At 45.2% G+C, this 26,662-nt stretch overlaps 2 protein-coding genes across 5 annotated transcripts; both read left to right on the top strand.

The window, feature by feature from the left end:
• Nucleotides 1-210: 210 nt before the first annotated feature.
• On the top strand, nucleotides 211-20,092 carry LOC107393648 (uncharacterized). Of its 4 annotated transcripts, none has more exons than XR_011520820.1 (5): nucleotides 211-1,525; nucleotides 1,611-1,732; nucleotides 7,277-7,382; nucleotides 7,592-8,829; nucleotides 17,859-20,092. XR_011520820.1 is itself a non-coding variant. In XM_015972175.3 (4 exons), the coding sequence occupies exons 1-4, from the start codon at nucleotides 1,231-1,233 to the stop codon at nucleotides 8,746-8,748; spliced, it is 1,680 nt and encodes a 559-aa protein (XP_015827661.3). In that variant the 5' UTR covers nucleotides 211-1,230; the 3' UTR covers nucleotides 8,749-10,243. The 4 variants fall into 4 exon arrangements, 1 of the variants encoding a protein (XP_015827661.3); XR_008563911.2 differs by having other exon boundaries at nucleotides 17,733-17,868; XR_011520819.1 differs by lacking the exon at nucleotides 17,859-20,092 and adding an exon at nucleotides 11,837-12,488.
• LOC139070277 (cell division protein ZipA-like) lies at nucleotides 10,640-26,319 on the top strand. Its single transcript, XM_070552079.1, has 4 exons — nucleotides 10,640-11,912; nucleotides 21,123-25,857; nucleotides 25,946-26,138; nucleotides 26,225-26,319. Exon 2 carries the CDS (start codon nucleotides 22,260-22,262, stop codon nucleotides 22,728-22,730), a length of 471 nt encoding a protein of 156 aa, XP_070408180.1. The 5' UTR covers nucleotides 10,640-11,912; nucleotides 21,123-22,259; the 3' UTR covers nucleotides 22,731-25,857; nucleotides 25,946-26,138; nucleotides 26,225-26,319.
• Nucleotides 26,320-26,662: the final 343 nt, after the last annotated feature.

A 26,662-nucleotide genomic window follows, 5' to 3' on the forward strand; every position in this document is an offset into this window, starting at 1 on the left:
ATTGAACATCACAGAAAGAAAATGTGATAATAAATTTTTAAATGGAGCCTTTAAAATATATCTATCATGATTATGATAGAAAGATTAAAATAAAAATACTAGGAAATCCAATAAATGAAGAAAAACAATTAAAATTTATAAAATGGCCTATAATGCCCAAAGTAAAAGAAATGCAATTTAAAATTCTTAACAACTACGAGACACTGAGGAAGATATTTGGTTTTGAAGTTGACCCTTGTGAATTCTGTCAGGGAAGCCCTGAAGAAACAGAACACTTATTTTTCAGCTGTCATATGAGTAAGAGGTTTTGGGAAGAAGTCCATTGTTGGTTAAGAAATAAAATAAGAGAACTTGATCGATTTACAAATGAAGATATTCTTATTTACAATTCTAAATTAAATGGGAATAATTCATTGTTAATAAACATTATTATTATTATTATGGGTAAATACCACATCCACAAAAGCAAATGGAAAAAAACAACTGCCAAACATGAACTGTTTCACAAATGAATTCCATATGTTCTTATCCACTTTGACTCGTATAAAAAATTCAAATGCAACTGCAAAAGCCATTTGTCATGCTGCAGAAAAATGTTTAATCTTCTAACAATGTTTTTACTTTCTGATATAAGTGCCTCTTTTTAAGTTTATTTGTTTTTCTTTTATTGTTACTAAGGATGCCTTGTATGTTTCCATTATGTGTTGTTGTCTCACGAGAAATTGTAATAAGCATTTAATGATAATAAACAAAAAAAAACTCCATCTCAGGCCACCGTACTTCGTCGTTCATTACGTCACGACTAAAAACAAGGCTAAGCGGATGTTTGTCTCCCGACTTGGTTTAACGACATGTTTTGTTACACTTTTTAGCTTATTTACAAACCCGGAGTTGGACAGAATAACGCGTTGGACCAGCTTTCTGCACATCCGCAACTCGATACGCTGTTTGTTGTTTCTTTAGCAAATGAAAGTTAGCAGAAGCTGCGCGTTAGCCGGCTAGCTTAGCCGACTTCTGATGTCAAGAAGCATCAATCGGAATATTTACTGTTTACTAAAACGCTTCTCGCTAACTACCTGGAAAAACGAGGCCGACGAAATGAACGAGTTTCTGAAAAGATGCTGTTTTCTAATTCCTATCAGGTTGTTCACGGCTTTCCCACAAGTGAGTTCTTAAAGCGGACGCAAACAAACGGAGCAGCTAACGGCGAACACGGACTCAAGCGGAGACATGTCCAATCTGGACACCCTAATAGTGACGTTTCAGACCCAGCTCTCCGATGTAATGGAGGCTGTGGTGAAGACCGCGATGTTTGAGGTCACCAGGCTGGTGGAGGATGTCGTCCTGGTGGAGGTGAAGCGCAGTAAGCAGGAGGTGGAGTCCCTGAGGCTGCAGGTGGTGCAAATGACTGAAGGAAAACTCTGTGGCGATGGAGGTAAAACTAAACGGAATGCTGCTGATGTGAGGACGGATTCGGATCAGAACACTGGAAGTGTGGAAGAAAAGCTCAAAGACCTCCAGGATGGTAATAAAACATATGAGGTTCAATCTAGGCCTTGAAATGTCATCAACTCAAAAGGAGTGCGTTAATTTTTCTCTTCTCTTTTTAGACATGTTGAGAAGCTGCGATTTGCAAAATCCGGGTGATTCTGTTGAATGCTGGTTATCAAGCTGCGACCAAGAAAGCAAAACACCATCACCAGATCACCCAGCAGTTACCCAGAGCCCTGAGGTTAGTCAGACTCGGAACACAACTCGTCTCCCTCAAGTATGACTTGGGATTATTAGAGCTGATCAAGCCTGATTCCATCTCAAATTGTGGTAAATACCACCTCAAACGAACATTGTCAAAGATAACACAGTGTAATCATGTGATGATAGCTCTACTTAAATGCAGAAGTGGCAATTTAAAGGATGATTCAGATTTTAATGCTTTCATTGGAAAAAAACGCGAGTATTTCCTCTCTGAATTTGCATAACTTCTATCATCAATAATCAAATTAGGAACACTTTAATTCTTGGTGACTAACTTACACGTTGACGTGCTCATTACCCTGTAATAGAGTTTGTTACTACTACTGAGTCTCGTGACTGGACAGCACATTCCAAGCCCCGCAAATCAAATGGACCATACCTTGGATCTTGTTTTTTCTTAGGGACTAAACATCAAACTAGGCCTGAAACGATTCCTCGAGTACCTCGAATAATTCGAGTACAAAAAAATCCGCGAGTCAAATTCTCTGCCTCGAGGCTTTGTTTAATTCATGTTTAATTAATTCATGGTTTTGCAATCGCCCGGGGTCATGTTTCACCCGGACCGAAATAAGTGACGCGCATACACACTACACTGAAAGCACACGCGAGTAGCGAATGTAAGTTCTTAACTTATTCTAAGCCATGGCGGACGACGTGGACCCCAGTGGAGTGCGAAAAAGACAGAAAATGTCAAAGGTATGGGACCAATTTTCACCTCGTAAGGCGGTAAACGTAGTCCAGTGTAAATACTGTAAAATGGATTTAGCCTACCACAACACCACACGATCCTCCATGCTGCAGCACCTGACCAGGAAACATCCACATGTAAATGTCACTTCTGCAAGCGGACTCGGAGCCTCTACAAGATATTTTAGCCTGTATTTCTATATATTCTGCGGACACTGTGCGACTTTTACATTTGTAGCACTCAGTTTCAGCTCACACCGTACGTGTGGTAGCAACACGTCGGTCTTAAAATGTGCTAAAAATAGCAGTTTTTACAACACGTCAGATTTTTTATTTTGTTGTTATTGATGTCTGTTGTCCCTTGGGATTGCTACAGGAGGACACAGGTATTTATGAGTGGCGGAGGAAAACGAAAGAAAGTAAATAAATGTTTTGTGATCAGTATAATTTGACATAATCACGGCAAAGATGCTTTCTCGACAATCCTTGTTAGTGTGAGAAAAAAAAAGTGTAGGAATTAAAACGGACGTGTGTTAATTGGGAAACAGCTGGCGAAACATGTTTGCGCATGCGCCGTGAGCGGTTCTGGTTCTGTTTGGGCCGCAGCCGCTCGCATTTGTTTACTGTGAAGTAAAGTTGAAGTGCTGAAGTTTTGAAAACTAATTTTGAATAAAACTTGAAGAATAACTGGCAATTGCTTGCTCATTTCAAGAGGTCTTTCATATTTTATAACATGCTATTTGATATAATGGTTTACAATCGCAAAAGAGTAATTTATAACAGTACTTGATTAATTGATAAAAGATTTGATAGAGTACTCGATTACAAAAATATTCTATAGCTGCAGCCCTACATCAAACATTTACGTTTTGAAGAGGTTCATGTGAGTGACCACAGCTGCATTTTCTTCGATGTCCAATCTAATATTGATCTGAGCCGGTCCCTAACAAGCTGAAATCAGAGAAAAGTAGTTCTCTCGCATTTGTCTAAAACCCTCCAGCGACTGGTGTTTAGCAGTTTCTCGTTTCCTCTGCCAATGTAGATTTCTGGTTCTGGTGGACAAGGATCCAGGGGAGATGCAGCAAATCTGCAATCATGCTAGTTTTGAACGCAAACATGGCCTCAAAACACTGACCCCTCCCCTCAGGTAACAGCTTTAAATCCATGGGATCAGAAAATATCTTATCGGTCCGCAGAGTCCAATTCCATATTTTGGGCAGTAGGGGGCCGTGATCCGGAAGTAGATGGGCGAGACTTAGGCTCCCTATTTCTTCTGAAGGCAAGTCCAAAACGCTGGTCTGAAACAATTTTTATCACGTAAGAAATATCTCCAAACTTCAAAGGTTGGTGTCCAAACATGAACTGTAACCGGTCATCCACGCTTTTATCTCCTCCCGTCTAGAATACTGTAACACACTCCACATGTTTTACTAAAAAAGCCCTTGACCGCCTTCAGTTTGTCCAGAATGAGCAGCGAGGCTCCTAACTGGAGCAACCAGAAGAGCACACATCAATCCTGCTCTGATCTCTCTTCACTGGTTACCCGTTTAGAGTTCAATTTAGAACCCGTACTATAACTTTCAGGGCTCCACATGGTCAAGCCCCTCCATATATTACAGAACCAGAACCTTCTAGAAGTTCCAGAGACCAATCGAGGGGATTGCTCCTTCCAGGCTGTTGCACGCTGACTTTCAAATAAACTTCCTTTATCTTTATGTCGGATCGACAGTCTGGATGACTCATTTGTCATATGAAACTTTTTTTAAGTCATTTTTGTGATTTTTCTTTCAGATAAGCAGTGTTGGGAAGGTTACTTTAAAAAAGTAATTAGTTATAGTTACTGATTACTTTGTCAACAAAGTAACTTTGTTGCTTACCAAGTTAGAAGATTATAAAAGTAACTAATTACCAACAAAAATAACCACTTTGTTACTTTTTTCATTAAAGGATTCAAGAAAAATTGGTTCCTCTCTTAATTAAACTTACTTAATTTACTATAAATTACTACAAAACTGAAATATAAATGACTAATTAGTGGAACATAATAAAATGTATGTCCCAATTTTTTCTATAAAACTGAATAATTGAAATAAATGGGCACTTAACAGGAGGAACTACATACAGGAACATTACACTAATGTGAACTATTAAAATGTCACTGTGTGATATTTAACAAGACACCAATCAGCTCAAATTTATAATTGCAAATAGAAACACCTGTAAAGGTTCCTGAGCCTTTAAATTGTCTCTCAGTCTAGTTAATAGTGATGTGTCGGTCGCGAACGAACCGGCTTTAAGAGCCGGCTCTTTGAAGTGAACGACGGGAGCCGGCTCGTCATTGGGAGCTGTCCCCTCCCCTCCCCCCACCCTACTTGTTTTGGTGAAAGCTACAGGCGATTGGTCAACATGTGTAACTGCGTGTCCAGACTGTCCACACACAGAGCAGTAGGGGCGGGGAGGAGGGAGGATCAGACTCAGACACACAGCAGAGGTGGAGGGAGACCAGACGGAATGAGGAGGAGGAAAGAGGCCAGAGAGAGAGGAGAGTGCGACGAAGACGGTGAGAAAATGAGCGCCAGCAGTCGGAAAGTTGAGATTTCGTAAAGTGTTCAGTTATTAAATCCATAGAAATGATAAATATTTGATATATTGCATTTTTTACATTATAAAATCATTTTACTTATAGTTTAGCATTATTTTGTTTATAAATGTACTCTACACAACAGAAAATCTGAGGAGCCACTTGGGAGCCGAAAGAACCAGGTCTCTAAAAAGAACCGAAATTCCCATCACTACTAGTTAAATTACTGAAATAAATGTAGTTTTGTACAGTAGTTTAATTTTTCCAGCTTCACATAATTGTGTGTTTTTAGTAGCATTTCTGTTGCTGCTAATCTAGTAACGGTTAAATAAATAAATAAAATCCTTTAAAATGACAGAAGAAGAGGCACAAATCTGATGGGGGACCTAAATGTACTAACTTGGGTCAGACCCAAACACAGAAGCTGGGTGGTAAACACACAACTGAGCTCCATGACGTCTGAGGCTGATGCATCAGTGTTACGGCGGGACTAAACACATGATCAGAAACAGGTTACAGTTGGATGATCTAGGAAGCTAGAAGATCGTGACGTCTGAGCGGTGAACAGGTGAGCGGACCTTCAGGACGTCCCGCTGTCACGCCAAGAAGGGCACGGCTGCAGATTCACGCCTGCAGCAGCGAGTCTGCGGGTCTGCAGCCGTAACTTCATCCTGTCTTCCTCGTTCTTCACGGGTTGCGATGAGCTTGTCTGAAAACATCTGCCTCTTTAGTTCTCAATCAGCTGATGACTGCTTCAACACACCGCGCTGCTGAATTAGTAACACACGCATTTTCTTATCAGTAACGGAAACGGCGTTATGATAAAAGAAGACGGTAATTAGATTACTCGTTACTGAAAAAACAATTTTTTTGAGTAACGCCGTTATTTTAAACAGTGTTATTCCCATCACTGCAGATAAGTGCTAAATAAATCAACTTTACTCACTACATACTAAAACTTTCATAAATAGCATCTGGAAAATACCAGTTTAGAACGCTGATTATCTGGTCTTCAGCATTAATTAATTAAAAACAATCATTTAATTCAGCCTATGGGGGACGCTCCAGGAGTATGGGGTGGGTGGCTTTCTGTTAAGGGCCATTCAGTCCCTTTACCAGAGGAGCATGAGTTTGGTCCGCATAGCCGGTAGTAAGTCGGACCTGTTCCCGGTGAGGGTTGGACTCCGCCAGGGCTGCCCTTTGTCACCGGTTCTGTTCATTACCTTTATGGACAGAATTTCTAGACGCAGCCGTGGTGTGGAGTGTGTCGAGTTTGGTGGCAGGAGAATCTCGTCACTGCTTTTTGCGGATGATGTGGTCCTCCTAGCTTCATCCAGCTCTGACCTTCAGCTCTTGCTGGGTAGGTTCGCGGCCGAGTGTGAAGCGGCTGGGATGAGGATCAGCACCTCCAAATCTGAGACCATGGTTCTCGACCGGAAAAGGGTGGCTTGCCAACTCCGGGTCGGGAGAGAGGTCCAACCTCAAGTGGAGGAGTTTAAGTATCTCGGGGTCTTGTTCACGAGTGAAGGTAGGAGGGATCGGGAGATCGACAGGCGGATCGGTTCGGCGTCTGCAGTGATGCGGACGCTGAGCCGATCTGTCGTGGTGAAGAGGGAGCTGAGCCAGAAAGCCAGGCTCTCGATTTACCGGTCGATCTACGTCCCAATCCTCACCTATGGTCATGAGCTTTGGGTAATGACCGAAAGAACGAGATCGCGGATACAAGCGGCCGAAATGAGTTTCCTCCGTAGGGTGGCCGGGCTCAGCCTTAGAGATAGGGTGAGGAGCTCGGACATTCGGGAGGGACTAGGAGTAGAACCGCTGCTCCTCCGGATCGAAATCAGTCAGTTGAGGTGGTTTGGGCATCTGGTCAGGATGCCTCCTGGACGCCTCCCTGGGGAGGTGTTTCGGGCATGTCCTGCCGGCAGAAGGCCCCCGGGTCGACCCAGGACACGTTGGAGAGGTTACATCTCCAATCTGGTCCGGGAACGCCTCGGGGTCCTGCCGGAGGAGCTGGTGGAGAAGGCCGGGGAGAGGACGGTCTGGAGCTCCCTAGTTGGGATGCTGCCCCCGCAACCCGGACCCGGATAAGCGGAGGAAGACGACAACATTTAATTCAGCCAAGGGTGTTTTCCAGTATCCACGTTTGAAAGAAATCAGTGAAACCATCGTAACTGATCCAGTTTTGCTGAATTTGTAGTGTGTGTCCTCTGTGCTTTCTAACTTGGGCAGTGTGCTGTTTTTCATGTTCAGGTCGCAGAAGAAGATCTGATGCCAGCCGTGGTCATGAAGGAGGAGGAAGGACAGAAACCGTCCTGTTCTTCTCTTCACTTGAGCAGCTGGAGCAACGCTCTAGAGGGTTGGTATCTGTTTGTAGTTAAAAGAGGAGGAGGTTGGATTGATAACGTTCTGTCCTTGCTTACATTGAACCGGTGATCACCACCTGGTGGCTGAGAAGGAGGCCAGACCAACACCAGGAAGTCGTGGGAACATCTGGCTGGAGTCTGTGGTGTCTCAGAGCACGGAGCATTCAGACTCTATAACTAAGTCCTGTTTTACCTGTTTCAGGTGAATCTGGCTGTGAGATGGGCGACGTAAGTGAGACGGTCGATACACAACCAACTCAGGAAAACAGCGACGAGCTGTTGAAGAACGTGATTAAAAACGACCCACAGATATTCACATTTCAGGAGGAAACGCACGTGGCGGCAGACCAGCCTAACTGTCCAGCTTTTGAACTCGACTCCGGTTGGACCGGGCTGCCCACCGCGGCAGCTGGACTGGAACATGAGTGTGATCCAGTCATGGCTGCAGGTTCTGCCGAGCACGGAGACCACGAGCGTTCTGACGCCATCAGAATGGAAGTTCGGTTTACCTCGAGCGGGGATCAGGTTTCCTCCTCAGAATCCTCAAGATCCAGACGACAGCCCAGCAGCTCGTTGGGTGTAACGGTCAAGGAGGAAATGCTCGATTCCGATGGTTTTAGGGAAACTGGGCACGCGGAAACGAAGCTGAAAACCTCTGGAAGACGATCGTTCTCCCGCTCAGCGCCGCAGCCCAGAGGGAGTTCAGGACATAAACCCAACCACGTTTACCACAAAGCCGCAGTGCAGGATGTTTTGAAGCAACACTCACACAAGGGTATGGGATTCCGATTACAGACAGCTGTGCAACATCTGCACAGACCACTGAAAAAGCCCCCCCACCCACTGTCCAGTAGCTCTGCTGCAGCACTGTCTGTGGCTCACTCTCAGGCGGTAAACCTAAATAACTCCAACAGAACATCCTCCTCATCCAAAACCGTAGCTCCTCCCCCTCCATCGGTGCAGCGCTCTCACCTGGGAGACAAACAGACTTTGAACCAAACCGGGGCCGCGTGGGTCAGCATCAAACCCCATCAGTACCAAGCAAGCCGCCACGATACCAACCCCTGCCCCCGTCTGGACTCTCACCTTTACAGCGGCGCCAGACACCTCCTGTGCTGCAGCCAGTGTGGAAAGAGTTTCCCCCACCCCAGCAACCTAAAGGCCCACCTCCAGACGCACACGGGTGAGCGGCCGTTCTGCTGTCCGCTCTGCGGGCGCAGCTTCACCAAGCTCAGCAACCTGAAGGCCCACCGCCGCGTCCACACGGGGGAGAGACCGTACTGCTGCTTGGCCTGCGGAAAACGCTTCACCCAGAAGTGTAATCTGAAACGCCACCAGAGGATCCATCTGGACGTATGATCAACAGTAGTTTAACGTGTGTACGCTGGGTCAAGGTGCTTCAGACATTACGCTGCAGATCCAAGCACTTTGTGTTCTACGGTAAGACTCTGAAGTCGCAGCAGCTGTAGGTGAAGTTTAATGTTTTATTGCGATGTTCAGATTTATTTATACCAGGTGCATTGCAGACATATCCACATATGGGGGGGAGGGGCTGTAATAAATTTAATAATTTACAACATTCTTGTTTTAATTTGAAACCAGTGTCTAATGACCTAGTTCAGGGGTCGGCGACTCGCGGCTTTTTCATCCCTCTGATGCGGCTCTCTGTGCTTGTAAAATTATGAATGAATATTTATTTAAAATGTATTTTTATTTTGCTGCATTCATTTTTTCTCTGTATGTCAGTTCTAAAGCTTGTCATCTTTTAAAATCCAAACGAAAATGATGAAGACCTGAAATGACAGATCACCTGCTCATGGACAGCAGTAGCTGAACAGGTCGAGCGGGATGTCCAGTAATCGGAAGGTTGCAGGTTCGATCCCGGCTCCGGACAGAGAAGTCTGCTGTTGTGTCCTTGGGCAAGACACTTAACCCTTCTCGCCTGCTGGTGGTGGTCGGAGGGACCGGTGGCGCCTGTGCCCGGCAGCCTCACCTCTGTCAGTGCGCCCCAGGACAGCTGTGGCTACATCGTAGCTCATCACCACCAGTGTGTGAATGTGTGTATGAATGGATGAATGATACACTGTAGCGTAGAGCGCTTTGGAGTCCTTACTAGAGGCGCTATACAAGTGCGGGTCATTTATCATTTGTTGGCTAATCAAATGTCACTATAGGTGCTTCTGAGCTTTAGCCTCAGACAGGCTCATGGATGCATCGCCACATTGAAATAGAATTTCCCTCTGGGATTAATAAAGTATTTTTGAATTGAATCGAATTGAATTGGAGAAAGGAACAAGCGCTATTCAGCCAAAGTTTCACAACCAGGGAACATTTTCTAAGTGACAAGTCTCTCTGAGAGACGGCTTGGAAAACACTTGCTTCAGTGGGAGGAATCCTCCCGCATGCGCTCTGGTTCTGCTGCCGCCGGTGACCGGCGCTCTCCAAGCCCCTCTCCACATCTTCAGCTCACTGTCCACCTTGTGCGCTGACAGCGAGCTGTGCTGAACACAGCGTCCAGTAAAATGCTCAGATGTTTTCTTGATTGATTTAGCAACCTCCACGATGTGTGCCATGATTAAAATGTCAGCGCATCTGCAGGATTTAGGTTTCTCCGTCAAAATAAACGGTCAAATGCTGGAAATATCTGCGAACCCTGTCATTTAACTGTTTTGCCTTGTTGTGAAGAGTGTTGCAGAGAGAAACAAACTTGTTTAACACCAGACCCATGTGTACTGCGTCATCTCCATCACTGTAGACGAGGAAAAAAAACGATTGGAACCTTTTCTTACCTTTTACACATTGTTTAATGAAAGCTTTTGTTCTGTACAAAGTTTAATTACAACAATCCAACAGACACAGCCTGGATTATTATTCTGAACTGTTTAAACATGTTTTAAAAGGAGACGTGTGTGACGTGTGAAAAAGTATCACCTGCTCAGGCCCTGTAGGCCCCACCCACAACGCCGCGGCTGCTGTTGCTCCCAGTGTTTACTGTGGGAAACAGGTAATGGCTCCTTGATTGGAAAAGGTTGCCGACCCCTGAGCTCTCTCTCTCTCTCTCTCTCTCTCTCTCTCTCTCTCTCTCTCTCTCTCTCTCTCTCTCTCTCTCTCTCTCTCTCTCTCTCTCTCTCTCTCTCTCTCTCTCTCTCTCTCTCTCTCTCTCTCTCTCTCTCTCTCTCTCTCTCTCTCTCTCTCTCTCTCTCTCTCTCTCTCTCTCTCTCTCTCTCTCTCTCTCTCTCTCTCTCTCTCTCTCTCTCTCTCTCTCTCTCTCTCTCTCTCTCTCTCTCTCTCTCTCTCTCTCTCTCTCTCTCTCTCTCTCTCTCTCTCTCTCTCTCTCTCTCTCTCTCTCTCTCTCTCTCTCTCTCTCTCTCTCTCTCTCTCTCTCTCTCTCTCCAGTTTTTTCTGTATAGTTGGATTAAAAAGTAAATAATTTTGATAGAAAGTTTTTTAGGTATACAGTAAATATAAACCATTTATAACATTCTACATGTACCTGTGGTGATCTGACATTTTTCTACTAATTTTATAAAGTAGCAATATTTTTTATGAAAATTTGAATTTTGGGCCCTTAAAATTATATTTACCAATTTTTTTTTAAAATTTTGAATCTACTGATTTAAAAACAACAGCATTGTATTCCACAGGTTAGCATTGCCATCTGAGAATATTTTGGTAATTTTGTGATGATTTTTGGATTTTTTAAAATCATTTGATCAGTAAGTCTCGAAATTAAACTCAAAATTTTTGTTGAAAATCTATTAAATCTAGGGACATTATCAAGTATTTATGTTATGCCTAATAGACTGTTGATGTATAGATAATTGTTTGGTAATTTTTAAATCAAATATGGATTTAAGAATAAAGTTTTTGTTTAGGTTATTTTATTTATGAATCTCAATATATTTAGAAACAAAAAAATGACAAAACCTGATTTCTCATGACCTTATGATGATCCAAGAATATTCAGGAAATTTCTTTATAAAGAAAACATTTTTTGTTAATTTATTATACATTGTCAGTAATATTGAAATGGTAAATGGCCTGTATTTGTATAGCGCCGTAGTAGAGTTCAACAACCCTCCAAGGAGCTTAACACAATCAGTCTTTCTGCCATTCACACACACAGTCACACACTAGTGGGAATGAGCTACAACGTAGCCACAGCTGCCCTGGGGCACATTGAGAGGCAAGGCAGTATTCTCTGGACAGAGATTGGATCAAACCTTCAACCTTCCGATTACTGGAAAACCTGCTCCAACTCATGAGTTACTGTTGTCTCGTGCAGCAAATGACTTAATTGACTAAATCTCCAAGACCTTTAAAAATTAAACGATGGAACTGGATTGTAAATAGGAATTGAGATGTTATCAATGCCTATGAAAGATTTTCCTACAGGCTGTGCAAAAGGTTCAAGGCGATTTCCTGAGTGTTCATTTAATTCTGCCAGTTTAGAGAGCTGACAGGACGCCGGCAGGAGAACGTGTCTCTGGGGCTTTGCAACGAATGGAGAGGGCGGGCACGTGGTCAGTCTTTCACCCATTCATACACACAAACACACACTGGTGGGAATGAGATACAAAGTAGCCACAGCTGCTCTTGGGCAGCATTCGTTGGTCAGAGTCGGGATCAAACCTGCAACCTTTCGATTACTGGAAAACCTGCTCCACCTCCCGAGCTACTGCTGTCCCATGCAACACATTACTTAAGCGACGAAATCTCCACAATCTTTAAAACTTTCATGATGGAACTGGATTGTTATGGATTGAGAAGTCAGCCATGCCTGTGAAAGATTGGTAGAGGCTGCGCAAAAGGTTCAGTGAGTTACCCCGAGTATTCGTTTGACTGCGCAGGTTGATGTGTGCTGACCATAGACTGGTGCTGACGGGATGCCGGCAGGAGAACTGTTGTTGGGGCGGGGCCACGTGAGGAATGGCGAAGGCGGGGGCGGGTGGGGGACTGGCGCTGGTTGGCTTGGAACCCGTTGATAACTGCTTGCAGTTCTAGTTTTTTTGTTTTTGTCTTTTAATTATTTTCAGATCAAATAAATGTCATTGTCAGACAAAAGTACCCGAGAGTAAAAATTAAATGTGGTTATCAGATGATGACGTCATTTATTTTTATTTATTAAGAACACAAAGCCATCTATACCATCCTGGTCCTGTGTGAAAAAGTAATCAATTCCCAAAACCCAATAACGGGTTGCAACATCCTCAGAGTCAGCGACCGGATCCGTTATTTCAGAGAACTGGTAAAGAGTCTCACTGGAGAAGTTTGTCCCACTCTTCTTTCCAGAAGCGTCCATGTTGGAGGGGTTTCCAGCATGCATGGCCTGCTTATCATTTTTTTTTTAATTTCTCACAATCACTCACTCCCGAGTGTTTCATGCAGGCTGAACATGAAAATGGTCTCCTGCATTAGATTCTGATGGAAAATAGATGATGAAACTCTAGGTGCACCAGTGTTTTTTCTTCCCTAGAGTACAACCTGTACCAGTGCATTTCTACTAGAGACCACTGCAAATGTGTCAATTAAACAAGTGATCCACATCTTTAGGGTCAAAGGTCAGATGTTGACATTCACAAATTTCTGAAAGAGCAGAATTCATAGTGGTCCATGTCTTAAAGCAGCAGAGCAGCTTCAGACCATCACACTACCACCACCATGTTTGACTGATGGTGTTTCAGTTTGACTCCTGATGGAATGGGACGCACAAAATGTTCTGCTCTTGTCAGTCAACCGAATATTTACACAGAAGTCCCTGAGGTTCTTAGTGTAAGGTTTTGGCCCAGACAGAGCCTCTGCCTTGTCACTCACTCAGGATGTTACCAGCTGTTTGTCAACAGAAGAAAAAGCAAGAGTCCAGGATGTTGCAGAGCTCTGACTTTTTATCCCTTTTCTTTGACTGCAAACAATCCATGACATTGGGGCATGGATTCCCCTTAACAATCAACAACAGTACCGAATCCACCCTTTTTAAAGCTAACTTGGGACCAGCCATTATGACATGGGCAGGGAAAACAATTAGCTTGAAATCCTGCAATCAATAAAGTACATCTCAACAAAATATGTCAAACAATCTATTTACATATTTACTTTCTACCTTAACTCAAAAGAACAAAAACAAGAACAACTACACTTAAACAAACACAAGATAACCTCCTCTCCCCCCCTTCTCTTCAGTCAGTTAGTTTCTCCCTCAGTAGAGCTGATTAAGCACACCAGGAACTGATCATGGCTGCCTATGGGCGCGCTTCCATGGCAACACTTAAACAAATGACCTCAGAAAGAAGGGAGTGATGAACACCAATAGATCAACTTAACTTAAAGTAATTTATAGATTACCAAGCTTATTTGACCTAAAACACTCAAATACAGGAGTAAACAGAAACAAGAGACATAACTATTAGTGAGGAGATAAATCCCTCACACTTAGTTTGCAAAGGTTTTAGTTCTGAAGGTCCCTCACCTGCCCTCGACTGATGAATCACGACCTCTGACCTTAACCTGAACCAGGTGAGGCCTGCAGAACTTTAGATGTCCTTGGTTCTTTTGCTTTTGGAAATTCTCTAAAGGTCAACTTTATTCATATATTGGTAACACTTTACAACAAGGGTCCCTTTATTAATAATTATTTATTAAGCATTAGAAAACAAAGGATCCTGCTATTAACCCTCCCGATATTAATTGTTAAGTGTCCTTAAAATTAGGACAAACTGTGGCAGGGTGTCTACTTAGCAATGCATTACTTAATATTAACAATATTAAGCAGTTGTTAATACTTTAATAGTTTATTAATGGCAAGGCAGCTTTATTTGTATAGCAACGGTGACACAGGATTTAAGCGCTCGCCCCGTGATCGGAAGGTTGCAGGTTCGAGCCCCGCTACAATGGAACCTTCTCACTTTAAATGAAAAAAAGACTGAAATTGTCGTTTCTGGGCACCATAGGCTGTTGCACGGGGTAAACAGTGTGTTTGGCCCTTTAGAATCCTGCGTGTCTCAGGCAAGAAATCTGGGTTTTTACATTGATGGCCATTTTAAACTCTACAAACAGACAAGTTCTGTGGTCCAGAGTGTGTTCTTTCATTTGCGTGTTCTTAGTAAAGTCAAGCCCTATTTACCACTTAAAGACTTTGAAAAGGTCATACAGGAGACTCGACTACTGCAACTCTATATCATGGACTGGAGCAGTCGTCAATTCACCGCTTGCAGGTGGCTCAGAATGCGGGCAGCTCGCTTGCTGACAGGTAGGAGGCGCAGGGATCACATAACATCAGTCACTGGCTCCCGATCACTTACAGGATTCAATTTAAAATGCTACTGATCTGTTTTAAGGCACTACACAATTTGGCCCCTCCTTATCTGTTGGAATTTTTAAACACTCACGTCCCCAAACGAAACCTCAGATCATGGACGTAATTTTGTGTGTGTGTGTTCCAAAGTCAAGTTTTGATCCCTGCACTTTTACCATCCACAAACAATATTACGCTATATTAAATTGACACTGGTTGAGCTCTAGGACCAAGTGGAAAACGACCGTTTATGTTGAAGCCCGTTTCCCATTAGAACATACTGTAAAGATACAGCCCCCCCCCCCCCCCCCCCCCACACACACACACACACTTCTAAAGTGAAAATTACATCCATGCCTCAGATAATCCTCTCTACATCTATTATCTGTTCCCAAGTCTAGGCTGAAGTCCAGAGGCGACAGAGCTTTTTCTGTGGTCGCTCCCAAGCTCTGGAACAGCCTACAGATTAGGTTTGCTAACAGCCTTTCTGCTTTTAAGTCTCTTTTAAAAACCTACCTTTTTACCCTTGCTTTTAACTGATTTTATTGTTAATTAATTTTAGGGTCTACTGGATGTTTCTCAGTGTTTTATCATTTAATTTTTTACTGCTTGTCTGTGTACAGCATTTTGTGCAGTCTCTGATTGTTGGAAATGTGCTATATAAATAAACTTGACATTGACACTGAGATCCCCACCGCCACTTAAACCACCTGTAGAGCGCCCAGGAAGCAACAGTCGACCACCGCCCCCGGGGCAGAGGGCCCCTACAGATAAAACACTGGATTAAAATGAGTAAGAATATGAAAATAAAAGAGCTAATGTAAATGACTAAAGTAACAAACTAAATAAATAAAATCATATAGACAGTAAAATAATAATATTAAATAATGAAACTATGCTAAAATATAATCATAGAAAACATGCAAAGCCAGTAATAAAATATAATCATGTAAAACGAGAAATAACACTAGTAAATAATTAAATAAAAGCTAACTTAAATAGGTGGGTCTTGAGCCTGGACTTAAAAACATGAACGTCCTGCGGCCCTGAGGTCCCCTGGCAGCTCGTTCCAGAGGCGAGGGCTGTAATACTGTAAGGACGCCTCGCCGTGAATGTGTGTCCTGACTTTTATGGAGCGGTATGCGGGCCAAAATTAAGACTACTGCCCCGAAGCAAACTACCGACCTGACTTCCTACCCCCTTGACGGACCATTAGCATGGATAGGCTGGCATTAGCATCGGAGAGGCTAGCCATTAGCATGTCTCGGAGAGTCACTAGTCAGCTAGTGGCCAGCCAAGGCACGCTAATGGCTAGCCTCTCCAATGCTAACGCCAGCCTATCCATGCTAATGGTCCGTCAAGGGGTAGGAAATCCAGCTAATGGCCGGCCTAGGCACGCTAATGGCTAGCCTCTCCAATGCTAACACCAGCCCGTCCAGGCTAACACTAACCTATCCATGCTAATAGACAGCAGAGGGAGTGTGTGAACCAGTCAATGACCAGCAGAGGACTGCTAGTCCCAAGCGTATCTAGTAGTAACGCCGGTAAAGGTGCTATTCCTCAGTAAGCAGCGCCAGCCTCTCAGTTACCGGTGCCAGCTTATCATTAATCAGGTCAGTAGTTTGCTATATAGCCTCCTGCTGCTGGGCAGTAGTCTTAATTTCAGCCCCCGTACCGCACCATAGACTTTAGGGATGACCCGGAGACGCCTGCCAGAGGAGCGCAGAGGCCATGAGGGTTCATATGGTAAAAGCAGTTCTGAGAGATAAGAAGGCCCAAGACCATTAAGACAAAAACCATTAGAAGAACCTTGAAATTGATCCTGAAACATACAGGGAGCCAATGCAATGACACTAAAACCAGCGAAATGTGCTCCCGCCTCCTGGTCTTCGTCAGGACCATAGACTGTACATACACGGTCGGGACACGTGGAGACATGGTATTCTGAAGGCTGACTAAATAAAATACCTTTAAAAAGGTTCACAAGACTTGTGTTTTATCATATAACACTTCTTTATTTATTACTTCTCCTCCATTCCTACGTAGAACGTGCTGGAGACGTAATAACATTCTTAATTTGATTTAAACTCGACTGAGATTGGACCGCCAGCTGTTTTAAATAAAGTTCTGAAACACATGACACAGCTGTCCCACATAATTACTCCGGTAGTTATTATTTACCCACCACTGGGTTCAAACACTTGACGTCAGCGTTTCAGCTTGTTTCAGACGTTCAGAGCTTAGCAGAGATTTCCAGTTGATAGCTTATCTTCTAGTTCAGCTTCTAGTGTATTAATAAAACGGAGAAACTCTTCTAAAAACAACAACCCAAAAGGGTAACAAACATCTCTGTGTGCTGTTTTAGACAATCTACGTGCACAATCCGGTGTGTGGTGCTCATGCTCCGGATTAAACTGGTTTATCTGTGGCAGGAGTCAGAGCAGCTCTGTGCAGGTGGTACAAGCGATAACATTTTAATCTTATTTTCAAAAAGAGGAAACAGCAGGCGGAGGCAAAACTCTCTGTGTGCAGGTGTGTTTGAAAAAGAAAAGAAAATGGAACTAAAGCCGTGCTTCTGTTATCTCGTCTTTTTCAAGTTTGAACTCAATAACAAAGGAAGTTATCTGTGATGAAGAAAAGGGAAATGCCGACTCTGCTGAAGCTGCAGTCCGAGAAGGTTCTTGGTGTGGGAGGCCGGCTGTGAAACTAGTCTGTCTGCTCACAGCTGAGCGTGTGGCGATACGGAGTTTATAAATATGTTTGTGTGTGCTGTCTGACCAAACCGGTCGGTGCAGTGCGGGCAATTATATAGACTCGAGTAAATTAGATTTTTAGCTTAATTCAATCAGGGGAGTAAGCGTGAACACCAGTTGCACTGGATTCATGGTGAGATTACAAAAGGTTGTGAACATCTGTAACTGGTGACTCAAACACATTTATTCATTTGTAAAAAATGAAACTGAAGCCAGCTCTGTGTTTTCTCTGAAATGCTTTAATTAACGCGAAAGGAAATGACACAAAGACCGACCCAGTCATGATTTGGTTGTTGCAGGACCCAAGGTGCAGGTAAATGCTACAGAGGTGGGCTGGCATGAACTGGAGATGGCAGAAGGAGCAAGAGTGAAACACAACAGGAGACTTTGACATGTGGTGTTTTCTTCTTCTTCTTCTTCTTCAGTGAGGGAGGCAGGCTAGATGCCCATGAGGCGTATTGCTGCCACAGCCGCCCAAACACACTGCCAAAGAGCGTCACAGCCTCTCATAAACCCCCGTCACATGCAGAAACCACATAAGGGCCCACACCCTACGCCGGTCCTCCGCACCCAGCAAGGTCCGCAGAGAAAGCACTGACAGACCCGTAGCCCTCAACCTCCGAAAAAAGGCCTCCCTCTCGCGACCATATCGCCCACACTGCAGAAGAACGTGGCACACAGACTCGGGCTCCCCACAATCACCTCCCGTCCATGTTTCCCCACCAAAAACAGTCCGCTTCGAAGACCACAATGACCCAACCTCAACCAAGTGAGGACCACCGCGTCTCTCCTCCGAAGATCAAGGACCGACCCACAGCCACCCACCAAACGATGTAACCCATAAAAGCCCCTACCCAAAACCCCACCATCCCACGATGCCTGCCACAATCTCATGGCCTCCCTGCCTATCGCTGAACAATACTCAGGAGAGCCCATGGCAACCTCCAGGTCCACAACAGTACTCCTCAGCACCGCCTTGGCCACAGAGTCCACCCTCTCATTGCCCACCATCCCCACATGGGCAGGAACCCAATCAAAACAAACTTCACAGCCACAAGCCCGCAGATCATGCAGCATCACCCTGACAGAAATCACCAGGTCTGGCCTAGAGCCAGAGCCTGACAGAGCCTCCAACACAGCAGCTGAGACAGAGCAGATAACAGCACGCTCCACGACGCTCCTTGACCCAACGCAAGGCACATAAGATAGCCACCAACTCAGCCGTGAACATGGAACAATGGTCCCGGAGCCGATAACCAAAGCTGAAGCACAGGTGCGGGACCACCAAACCCAACGCCACCCGACCACTATCAGGATCCTTAGAGCCGTCCGTCTACAGCTGCAAACGAGAGCCCCACTCCAACCCCATTAAATCCTGAAAAGCACCAGCCACCCCACCATTACGGCATCGCCCCAAAAAGGTAAAATCCACCTCCGGTACAGGCAGAAGCCAGGGCGGAACATCAGACCAGACCAGGCGCGAACAGACAGGCCAACCTAGGAAGCCCAAGGCATCCGCTCTGCCCGCAACCGGGCAGAAAATCCACCCTCACCAAACCGACCCCGCCCTCCAAACTCCCACTGCTGGCCCAACAGGCCCGAAGCAGGAGAAGCATCACCCATACCCCTGACCCTCAACAGGTACTTGACATGTGGTGACGACCACGGAAGGCTTAAATAAACTGAGGTGGGTGATTACAGACAAGGAACAGGTGAGCTGAATGCTGTTTGGGAGCAGGTGTGACCCAAAGCTGAGCAGAAAGCCAAATCAAAACAAACGAATCGACACAACTTCAGCAAAAAAGAGCTCATACTGTTTCATATTATTCTCATTTTGACTTCTTAATTAAGTTTTTTAAAAGAGTAAAAGTGAAACTAACCTAGAGATTTTAAACGTGGCTTTCAGAACATTTTAGATGAGCCCTCCTCGAGCTCTGCTAACCCTCTAAAACCTCCACTCACCTGAAAAAAACCTGTTACATCCACTACTGGTGATGAGAATCCCATCAACTGGGAGTGCTGGTCGGAGGTGGAGGTGGGCTGGTTGTGAGGGCGGTGAAAAGACTGCATTCAACATATTTGCCAATGATTCCCAAAAACACTGATGAGGGTTTTGCTCTATGACTCATGCAAAATGCCTAAGAGCAACACACACACACACACACACACACACACACACACACACACACACACACACACACACACACACACACACACACACACACACACACACACACACACACACACACTAGACTGACAGATGAGCCGAGTAGGAGGATGAGAGCATGAAGGTACGCAGTGAACCTTTTCTTTTGATTTTTTGCCATGGTTGCTGGGCTTCATCCACTCCACGTTCCAAGTGCCACGTGTGCAATGACACGTGCACGATAGTTTACACCATGAACTCATTTAGAGGATCTTCTTCAAATAAAGTTCTCATATTTACTAAAAAAAAACATAAAAACAATTGACAGATGCTGTTTCTCTACTTTAACAGTTTAATTGACATTTCTTTTTTGTGTGCACTGACTCAAAATAGGAAGAGAAAGGTCCCTGTTGCTGCGCTAGCTTACCGTATTTATAACTTCGTCATTTGTTCCAGTTTTTATGAAATTGTGATGAATGTTTTCTTGGTTAAACGTCTCTGTTATACATTCAGATGTCTTTTCACGATTGAAAATCAATGATTACATATTTTATTTAAATTATTATGAATAAAGGTTTTATTTTTAAATGTTTTGCTCCTTTTGAGGTTTCGTAACTAGATTCTGTACAAGGTTTCTCATTTTTGAAAAGACAACACTGTTTGCTCATCTATCTCAGTCATCATATCAAATTATTATGAAATTCTACAAATCAAGTCAAACTTCTGTTTATTTCTTTATTTTTCTCATTTTTAAAACATTCTTTGTTCAAATATCAATCGTCTTTTTGTCGATTCAACTATCGCATCTCTTACCAAGTTTATAGCCTGATTGTAAATTCAATAAAACTTAAAGATTAAGTCACCCCCAAATCAGCTTTTTTTTTCAATTTACCAATAAAGTGTAATAATGTTATCATTATTTTAATATTTAAAATGTAATAACTCAGCTTAAAATTTCCAGTGTAGCGCCCTCTTCAGGTTAAAAGTGTGCACTACAGGTGAACTCCAGTCAGCCATGCTGTTGGCTGAGCTTGACAAGGGCCCAATCCCAATACTCGCACTGCACCCTTCGATCTTCTGTGAAGCACACTTGGAGGAAGTATGTAGTAAGGCTTCGAGTGCGTGGTAAACAAGTGTGTAAATGCAGAATTAGGACAGGGAGCATTGCGTCAGTGACCGCAACACTTGCCGGGATGCTGGATGCTATGCTCAAAAAACTAAAAAATAACAAAAAGCCTTTATTAACAACTTTCATACAAACAATTAGAAAAGGCACTTGAAGTTTTTCTCCCGCAGCAATGGATTGTGGATAATACACTTCGCCCAAGTCCGCATCGATTCACATTTGGGTGGCGTGGTTCAAGTGTCGGATCAGCTTCCGCACTTGAGAACTTGGACACCCTGTGCACTCACATCCTTGGCTGGGATCGCACAACTGAAGGGCACAAGTGTGGAAGTGCGAGAATTGGGATTGGGCCAACGTAACATTGCCAGTACCATGTGACATGGTAGTCACCAAGTCTTTCTCCTTCCTTTCTTTTAGTGATGGACGTGGAGAAAAATCCTGGCAGGTAGGAGGGAGTGGGTGATGCTGTCAGTCACTGCCGCAGTGGTGTCCTCTCGGTCTGCCAGGAAAAGTCTTCTTCGGGGTCATTTTTCTACCTGTTTATGAAAAGGAAGTGTGGATGGAGTAAGATTGGTATGGGGTGACTAGATCTTTAAGTCTTTCCTTTTCTTTTTTTGTTGTTGACATAGACATGCTTTACTGGTCAATCTATGTCCCGACTCTCACTTAACGGTCATAAGCTTTGGGTAATGGCCAAAAGATTGTGGACACAAGTGGCCAAAATTAGTTTCCTCTGGAGGCTGGCTGGGCTCAGCCGTAGAGATAGAGTGAGGAGCGCGGACATTCCGGAGGAACTCGGAGTAGAGCCACTGCTCCTCTGCATCGACAGGAGCCAGCTGGGGTGGTTTGAGCATCTGGTCAGGATGCCTCCTGGACGCCTTCCTGGGGTGGAGTTTTGGGCATTTCCTGCCAGCAGGAAGCCCCCAGGTCGACCCAGGACACGTAGGAGCAAGTAGATCTCCAATCTGGCCTGGGATCGCCTTGGGGTCCTGCTGGAGGAGTTGGTGGAAGTGGCCGGGACGAGGGCTGTCTGGGATGAACTGCTTGAGATGCTACCCCGCGACCATCCTTCATACACAGCATATGATTTATGGAACCTCCCACTGTCCTCGTTTCTCTCACCTCTTGAACCTCCTCTGATGTTAATCCACCTACAGCCAAAAGATGACTGCCAACAACAGCTGGACATTTAAAAGGATCATTTTGATTAGTCAGTTTAGGTGTAGGCTGTTGCCCACTGCTTTGGTTCTCACTGTGCTGTTAACTGCGATACGACCTCTCCGTGTCCATGTTAAGGAAATGAAAATATTTATTCTATTTATGACACTTATTAGCTCTGAAGTCCCAAACTGTGATGAAAATATGTGGTAAAAGGCCTGTATTTGTATAGTGCCTTCTTAGGGTTCTACAACCCCCCAAGGCGCTTCACAACACAACCAGTCATTAACCCATTCTCTCTCTTGCCAAGCAAACAGAATTCTGTTTGCTCTTGTGAAGCAAACCCAATAGACAATGTGAGGGGCCACAGATCTGCCCCCTAAAGATGTGCAGGAGATGGAGGGAGCTCCAAGTCCCAGAGATCCAGGAGCTGCCCCAGAGCACAGGAATCCCAGGGAGACTGCGACCAGAAAAGCCCCCGCCCCTCTCGAGAGGCGCAGAGGATCGCCCCGGGGGGCCACAACCAGCAGCCGGCAGAGTCCCGGGAGACATCGGCGGCAAGCCCACAGGCCCACCCGCAGCCTCCCAACCCCTAGCCGGCCGAGCCCAGGACCAAGCGACCCGGGACCCCGGGGCGACCAACCCCGCCGGGGACCCAGCAGAGCCCAGGGTCCCAGACCCCACCAGACAGCTACTGGGATTGGTCAGGCAGATGCCAAAAATCTTAAACCCCCTGACCCGGGAGAAATGACCCAGGCAGACCAAGGCACCGCACTCCACACCAGGTGTGGCAGGGAGAGGGGAGACGAAGATCTATATCATCAAAAGAAGTCCCAGGAGAAGGGAGGAGTCAAAGGCCCCACCTGACATATACAGTCATACACAAACACAGTCACACACTCCCTCCCTCATGCTTACACATACACATACAACCAAAGACTTTCAAAAATGCATGCCGGACACCCACTCATGCTCCCCATACACACCCTATTCACTCTGGTCCCGGTACTGCTGCACATGGGGTACAAGCATTACCGGTTCCCAGAGTTCGACCCTTTCTGCTGGGGTGCTGATGAGCAGGCTCCCCCACCCAATGCTGAGCACAGCAACCCACCACCCCAGACCCTAACCGGACGGCCAGATCTCCCTCCTAGCCTCCAGCCCCAGGAAGCCAAGCGACGACAGAGGTGTGCTAAGACCCCTAGTCTCCCTCCGCCTGCTCCACTATGGTGTTAGTGAGTGTTGATGAGGTGTATTCTATGGCTGTGGTGAGCGAGCAGTGCAGGCATCGTCTGGCCTATGCCAGCGGATGCCACCGCACCGTCCCACTTGCACCCACAGCCCTCAGTGTCGAAGTGCAGTTTAAAATTGGAAGTGGGCACCGGCACTTGGGATGAGGCTGAGAAATCCCCCTGCCAACTGCTGTTGAATGTGCTCACTCCCAAGGCCCTAAGTGTGTGTTTGCACAGAATGTCGTTGGTGGAAGTGTTTAAGGTGCAAATAAAATTGGGGGGCAGGTTGCCACAGGAATGTGGAAATGGGGTCCATGCCCGCACTCCCTTACTTGTCCACCCCCCAAGGTCCTATGTGCATGTTTGTGTGATGATGTGAGGAAGCAGGAAGAGAGACATGTGTGGTGATGGGGAGGAATGGCTGGTTGGGCTTAGCCCTCCAGGGAGCCAGCTCCCCCACTGGCCCCAATAGGCACCTCTGTTGTCAAAATGCCACACAGGGCATGGAGACCCCAGCCCATCCTGCCTGGGCCCAAAGCGGCAGCATCACAGAGCCTCACGGAGTCCGAGGGCACCAACCCAGCCCCACCCCAGCAGAATATCTACGCCCATCCCTGCATTTGCACAACTTCCAGATTATATAAGACATAGGACATCCAGGTAAGGTTGGGTCCTCCCCCTCCTGGACTTCCCCCTCCCCTGTGAAGGGACAGCAGAGGAGCCAAGGTCTACCTGAGGCCCATGAATCCGAGCCAGGCACTGCTGCATGTTCCTGCCTTCTCCCCGGCAGCATACATGTCAGGACCCGACCCCAAGGCCCCACCCGGATCCCCCTATGGGGCCGGCCACTCCCACACCCTGAGCCCCCAGGCCCCCACCCAGACCCGCCCAGGGGCAATGCAGCTGCCGGGCAGTGACTCATGACCACCCCCAGTGAACCCACCTCCAGGGAACTACCAGATACTCCAAACTTAGACCCTCCACCCCCTCAACCACATCATCCCGCAGGACAATATCAATGGTCCCCCGTCATCGCTATGTGATGGAACCGATCAAAGGAGCCCAGAGAGATTGATTTGAAGTGGAAGCAGAGGCTATATCAAGTGTAATATGATCTAACAAAATATTCTATACTGGTTGATGCAAAGAGTATCTCTATTTTTCAATTCAGTTCAATTCAATTTTATTTATGTAGTGCCAAATCACGACAAGAGTCATCTCAAGGCACTTCACACAATAAACATTCCAATTCAGGTCAGTTCATTAAGCCAATCAGAAATAATGTTTCCTATATAAGGAACCCAGCAAATTTCATCAGCAATCCTCATACTAAGCAAGCATATAGCGACAGTGGAGAGGAAAACTCCCTTTTAACAGGAAGAAACCTCCAGAGGATCCTGGCTCAGTATAAGCAGTCATCCACCACGACTCACTGGGGATCGAGAAGACAGAGCAGACACACACACACACACACACACACACACACACACACACACACACACACACACACACACACACACACACACACACACACGCACACACACACACACACACACACACACACACACACACACACACACACACACACACACACACACACACACACACACACACGCACACGCACGCACGCACACACAAACACACAACAAGCAATGTGTCTATGGTTACATTGTGATTTCTTAGTAAATATTCTATTTGGTGAGAGATAAACTTTAGTGTATTTATCCTAGTGAATCTATAATTAAACGGGTAAACTAGTAGTAGCACATCCAACGTCAAGGAAAGCAAAAAGTTATTATCAGGAGAGGGAGAATGTTTAAGTGGTTAGCAGCAGTGTGCTAGTCGATGGTCCCCTCCATGAGGCCACCACAGCTCAGCAGAACATCATTGTAGCTTGTTCTGGGTAGAAACACACTTAGAGAAAAAATAAAGTTAACAGCTGAAATAGCAGGAAATAATACAGTTAAAGAGCAGATTGTAGAAGAAGGTAGTAGAGTGTGAAAAGTGGCCAGTGTATCCTCCAGCAGTCTAAGCCTATAGCAGCATAACTACAGAGATAACTCAGGATAACCTAGCCTTTTTAGATGGACGCATGTTGGAGGCAGGGCAAGGGAGAGCCGTCTTTACCGACTGTACACTCCACCTCCCTTTACTCCCCCACTTGTCCAGATCTAGGCTAACATTGTGGGCATGTTGGCGACAACAACATCAGGTTAATGGATAAATATAACTGAATATCGTCAAGATAACAGTGAACGTTTATCCCATGCTGTCTAATGATTTTACAAATTGGGATCATATATATAGTAAAAAGAATTGGTCCAAGCACTGAACCCTGTGGTACTCCACAAGTAACCCTGGAGTATGAAGACGATTTGTCATGTACATTTACAAAATGAAATCTATCAGACAAGTAGGATTTAAACCAGCCTAGCTCTGTTCCTTTGATCCCTACAGCATGCTCAAGTCTTTCTATAAGACAATTGTGATCTACTGTGTCAAAAGCAGCACTGAGATCTAACAAGAACAGACACAAGATTCTTATCTGAGGCCATGAGAATATCATTTGTAACTCACTAATGCAGTTTCTGTCATGGTCCGTGGTGAGCTGCCTACCTGTAACCCTGCTTTTTCCCTCTGAGCATTGTTTCACAGGTGGACGTGTCTGAGAGCTTCCAGATGCAGCTGATTCCATCATCAGGGCCCAGGGGATTTAAGGACCAGTGTGACACTTCACCACGCCGGATGATTACTCTGTTTGGGTAGCTCTAGCCTGATTTTGTATTTGTATCTCATTCTAGTTAACCTGCCACCTGAAATACCTGAATGCCCTTCCCTGTTCTCCTCCAGGTTCCTCTTCATTTTTCCTCATCTCCAGAACAAACCCGGATCTCAGCATTCCAGACCACACTGGTTCCTCCCCTGGCCACCCACCCTCAGCCGCTCACCTGCCATCATCCATTCCTGCTCATACGCCTCTGGATAAATCAATTCCCTCACCTTCTGGATCTCCTCAAGCTCACCCGGAGACCAAACCCTCCCTGTACGTTTCTCCACTACCAGGAAACAGTAAGCCTAGTCTCCAGATAAGTCCATTATTTCCACCCTATACTCTGTCTCCCTCTTCAGAATCTCCTCCTGGAATCCTGCTGCCAGTTCTGCACTTCTTCGGTTCCCGTCTCTCCCTTAGCTCCTCAATAATAATAAAACCTTTTACACACTTACCTGTTTTCTGTGAAGTGATTCTGCATGTCGTGGGTCAAGAAACTGCCACCCAACATGACAGTTTCAGTACTGTGATACTCTCTAAAACCAGACTGAAATTCCTCAAACAGAGCATCAGTGTTTACATGCTCACATACTTGGATGGCCACTATTTTCTCCAGGACTTTGGATAAAAATGGAAGGTTAGATATTGGTCTATAATTCATTGGGTCATCTGGATCCAGAGAAGGCTTCTTAAGTGAAGGTTTGATTACAGCAACCATAAAATCCTGTGGTACATATCCATTTACTAAGGATAGATTGATTATATCTAGACTGGGGGCAGTGACCAAAGGAAATGCA

Source organism: Nothobranchius furzeri, chromosome 6 (assembly GCF_043380555.1).
Source record: "Nothobranchius furzeri strain GRZ-AD chromosome 6, NfurGRZ-RIMD1, whole genome shotgun sequence".
Taxonomy (NCBI): domain Eukaryota; kingdom Metazoa; phylum Chordata; class Actinopteri; order Cyprinodontiformes; family Nothobranchiidae; genus Nothobranchius; species Nothobranchius furzeri.

Bases quoted from the DNA above. Each gene is read 5' to 3' on its own strand.
- LOC107393648 (XM_015972175.3), top strand. From the start codon at position 1,231: ATGTCCAATCTGGACACCCTAATAGTGACGTTTCAGACCCAGCTCTCC. The intron at 1,526-1,610 runs GTAATAAAACAT...TTCTCTTTTTAG, and splicing joins GCTCAAAGACCTCCAGGATG to ACATGTTGAGAAGCTGCGAT. The intron at 7,383-7,591 runs GTTGGTATCTGT...TACCTGTTTCAG, and splicing joins CTGGAGCAACGCTCTAGAGG to GTGAATCTGGCTGTGAGATG.
- LOC139070277 (XM_070552079.1), top strand. From the start codon at position 22,260: ATGGAGGGAGCTCCAAGTCCCAGAGATCCAGGAGCTGCCCCAGAGCAC.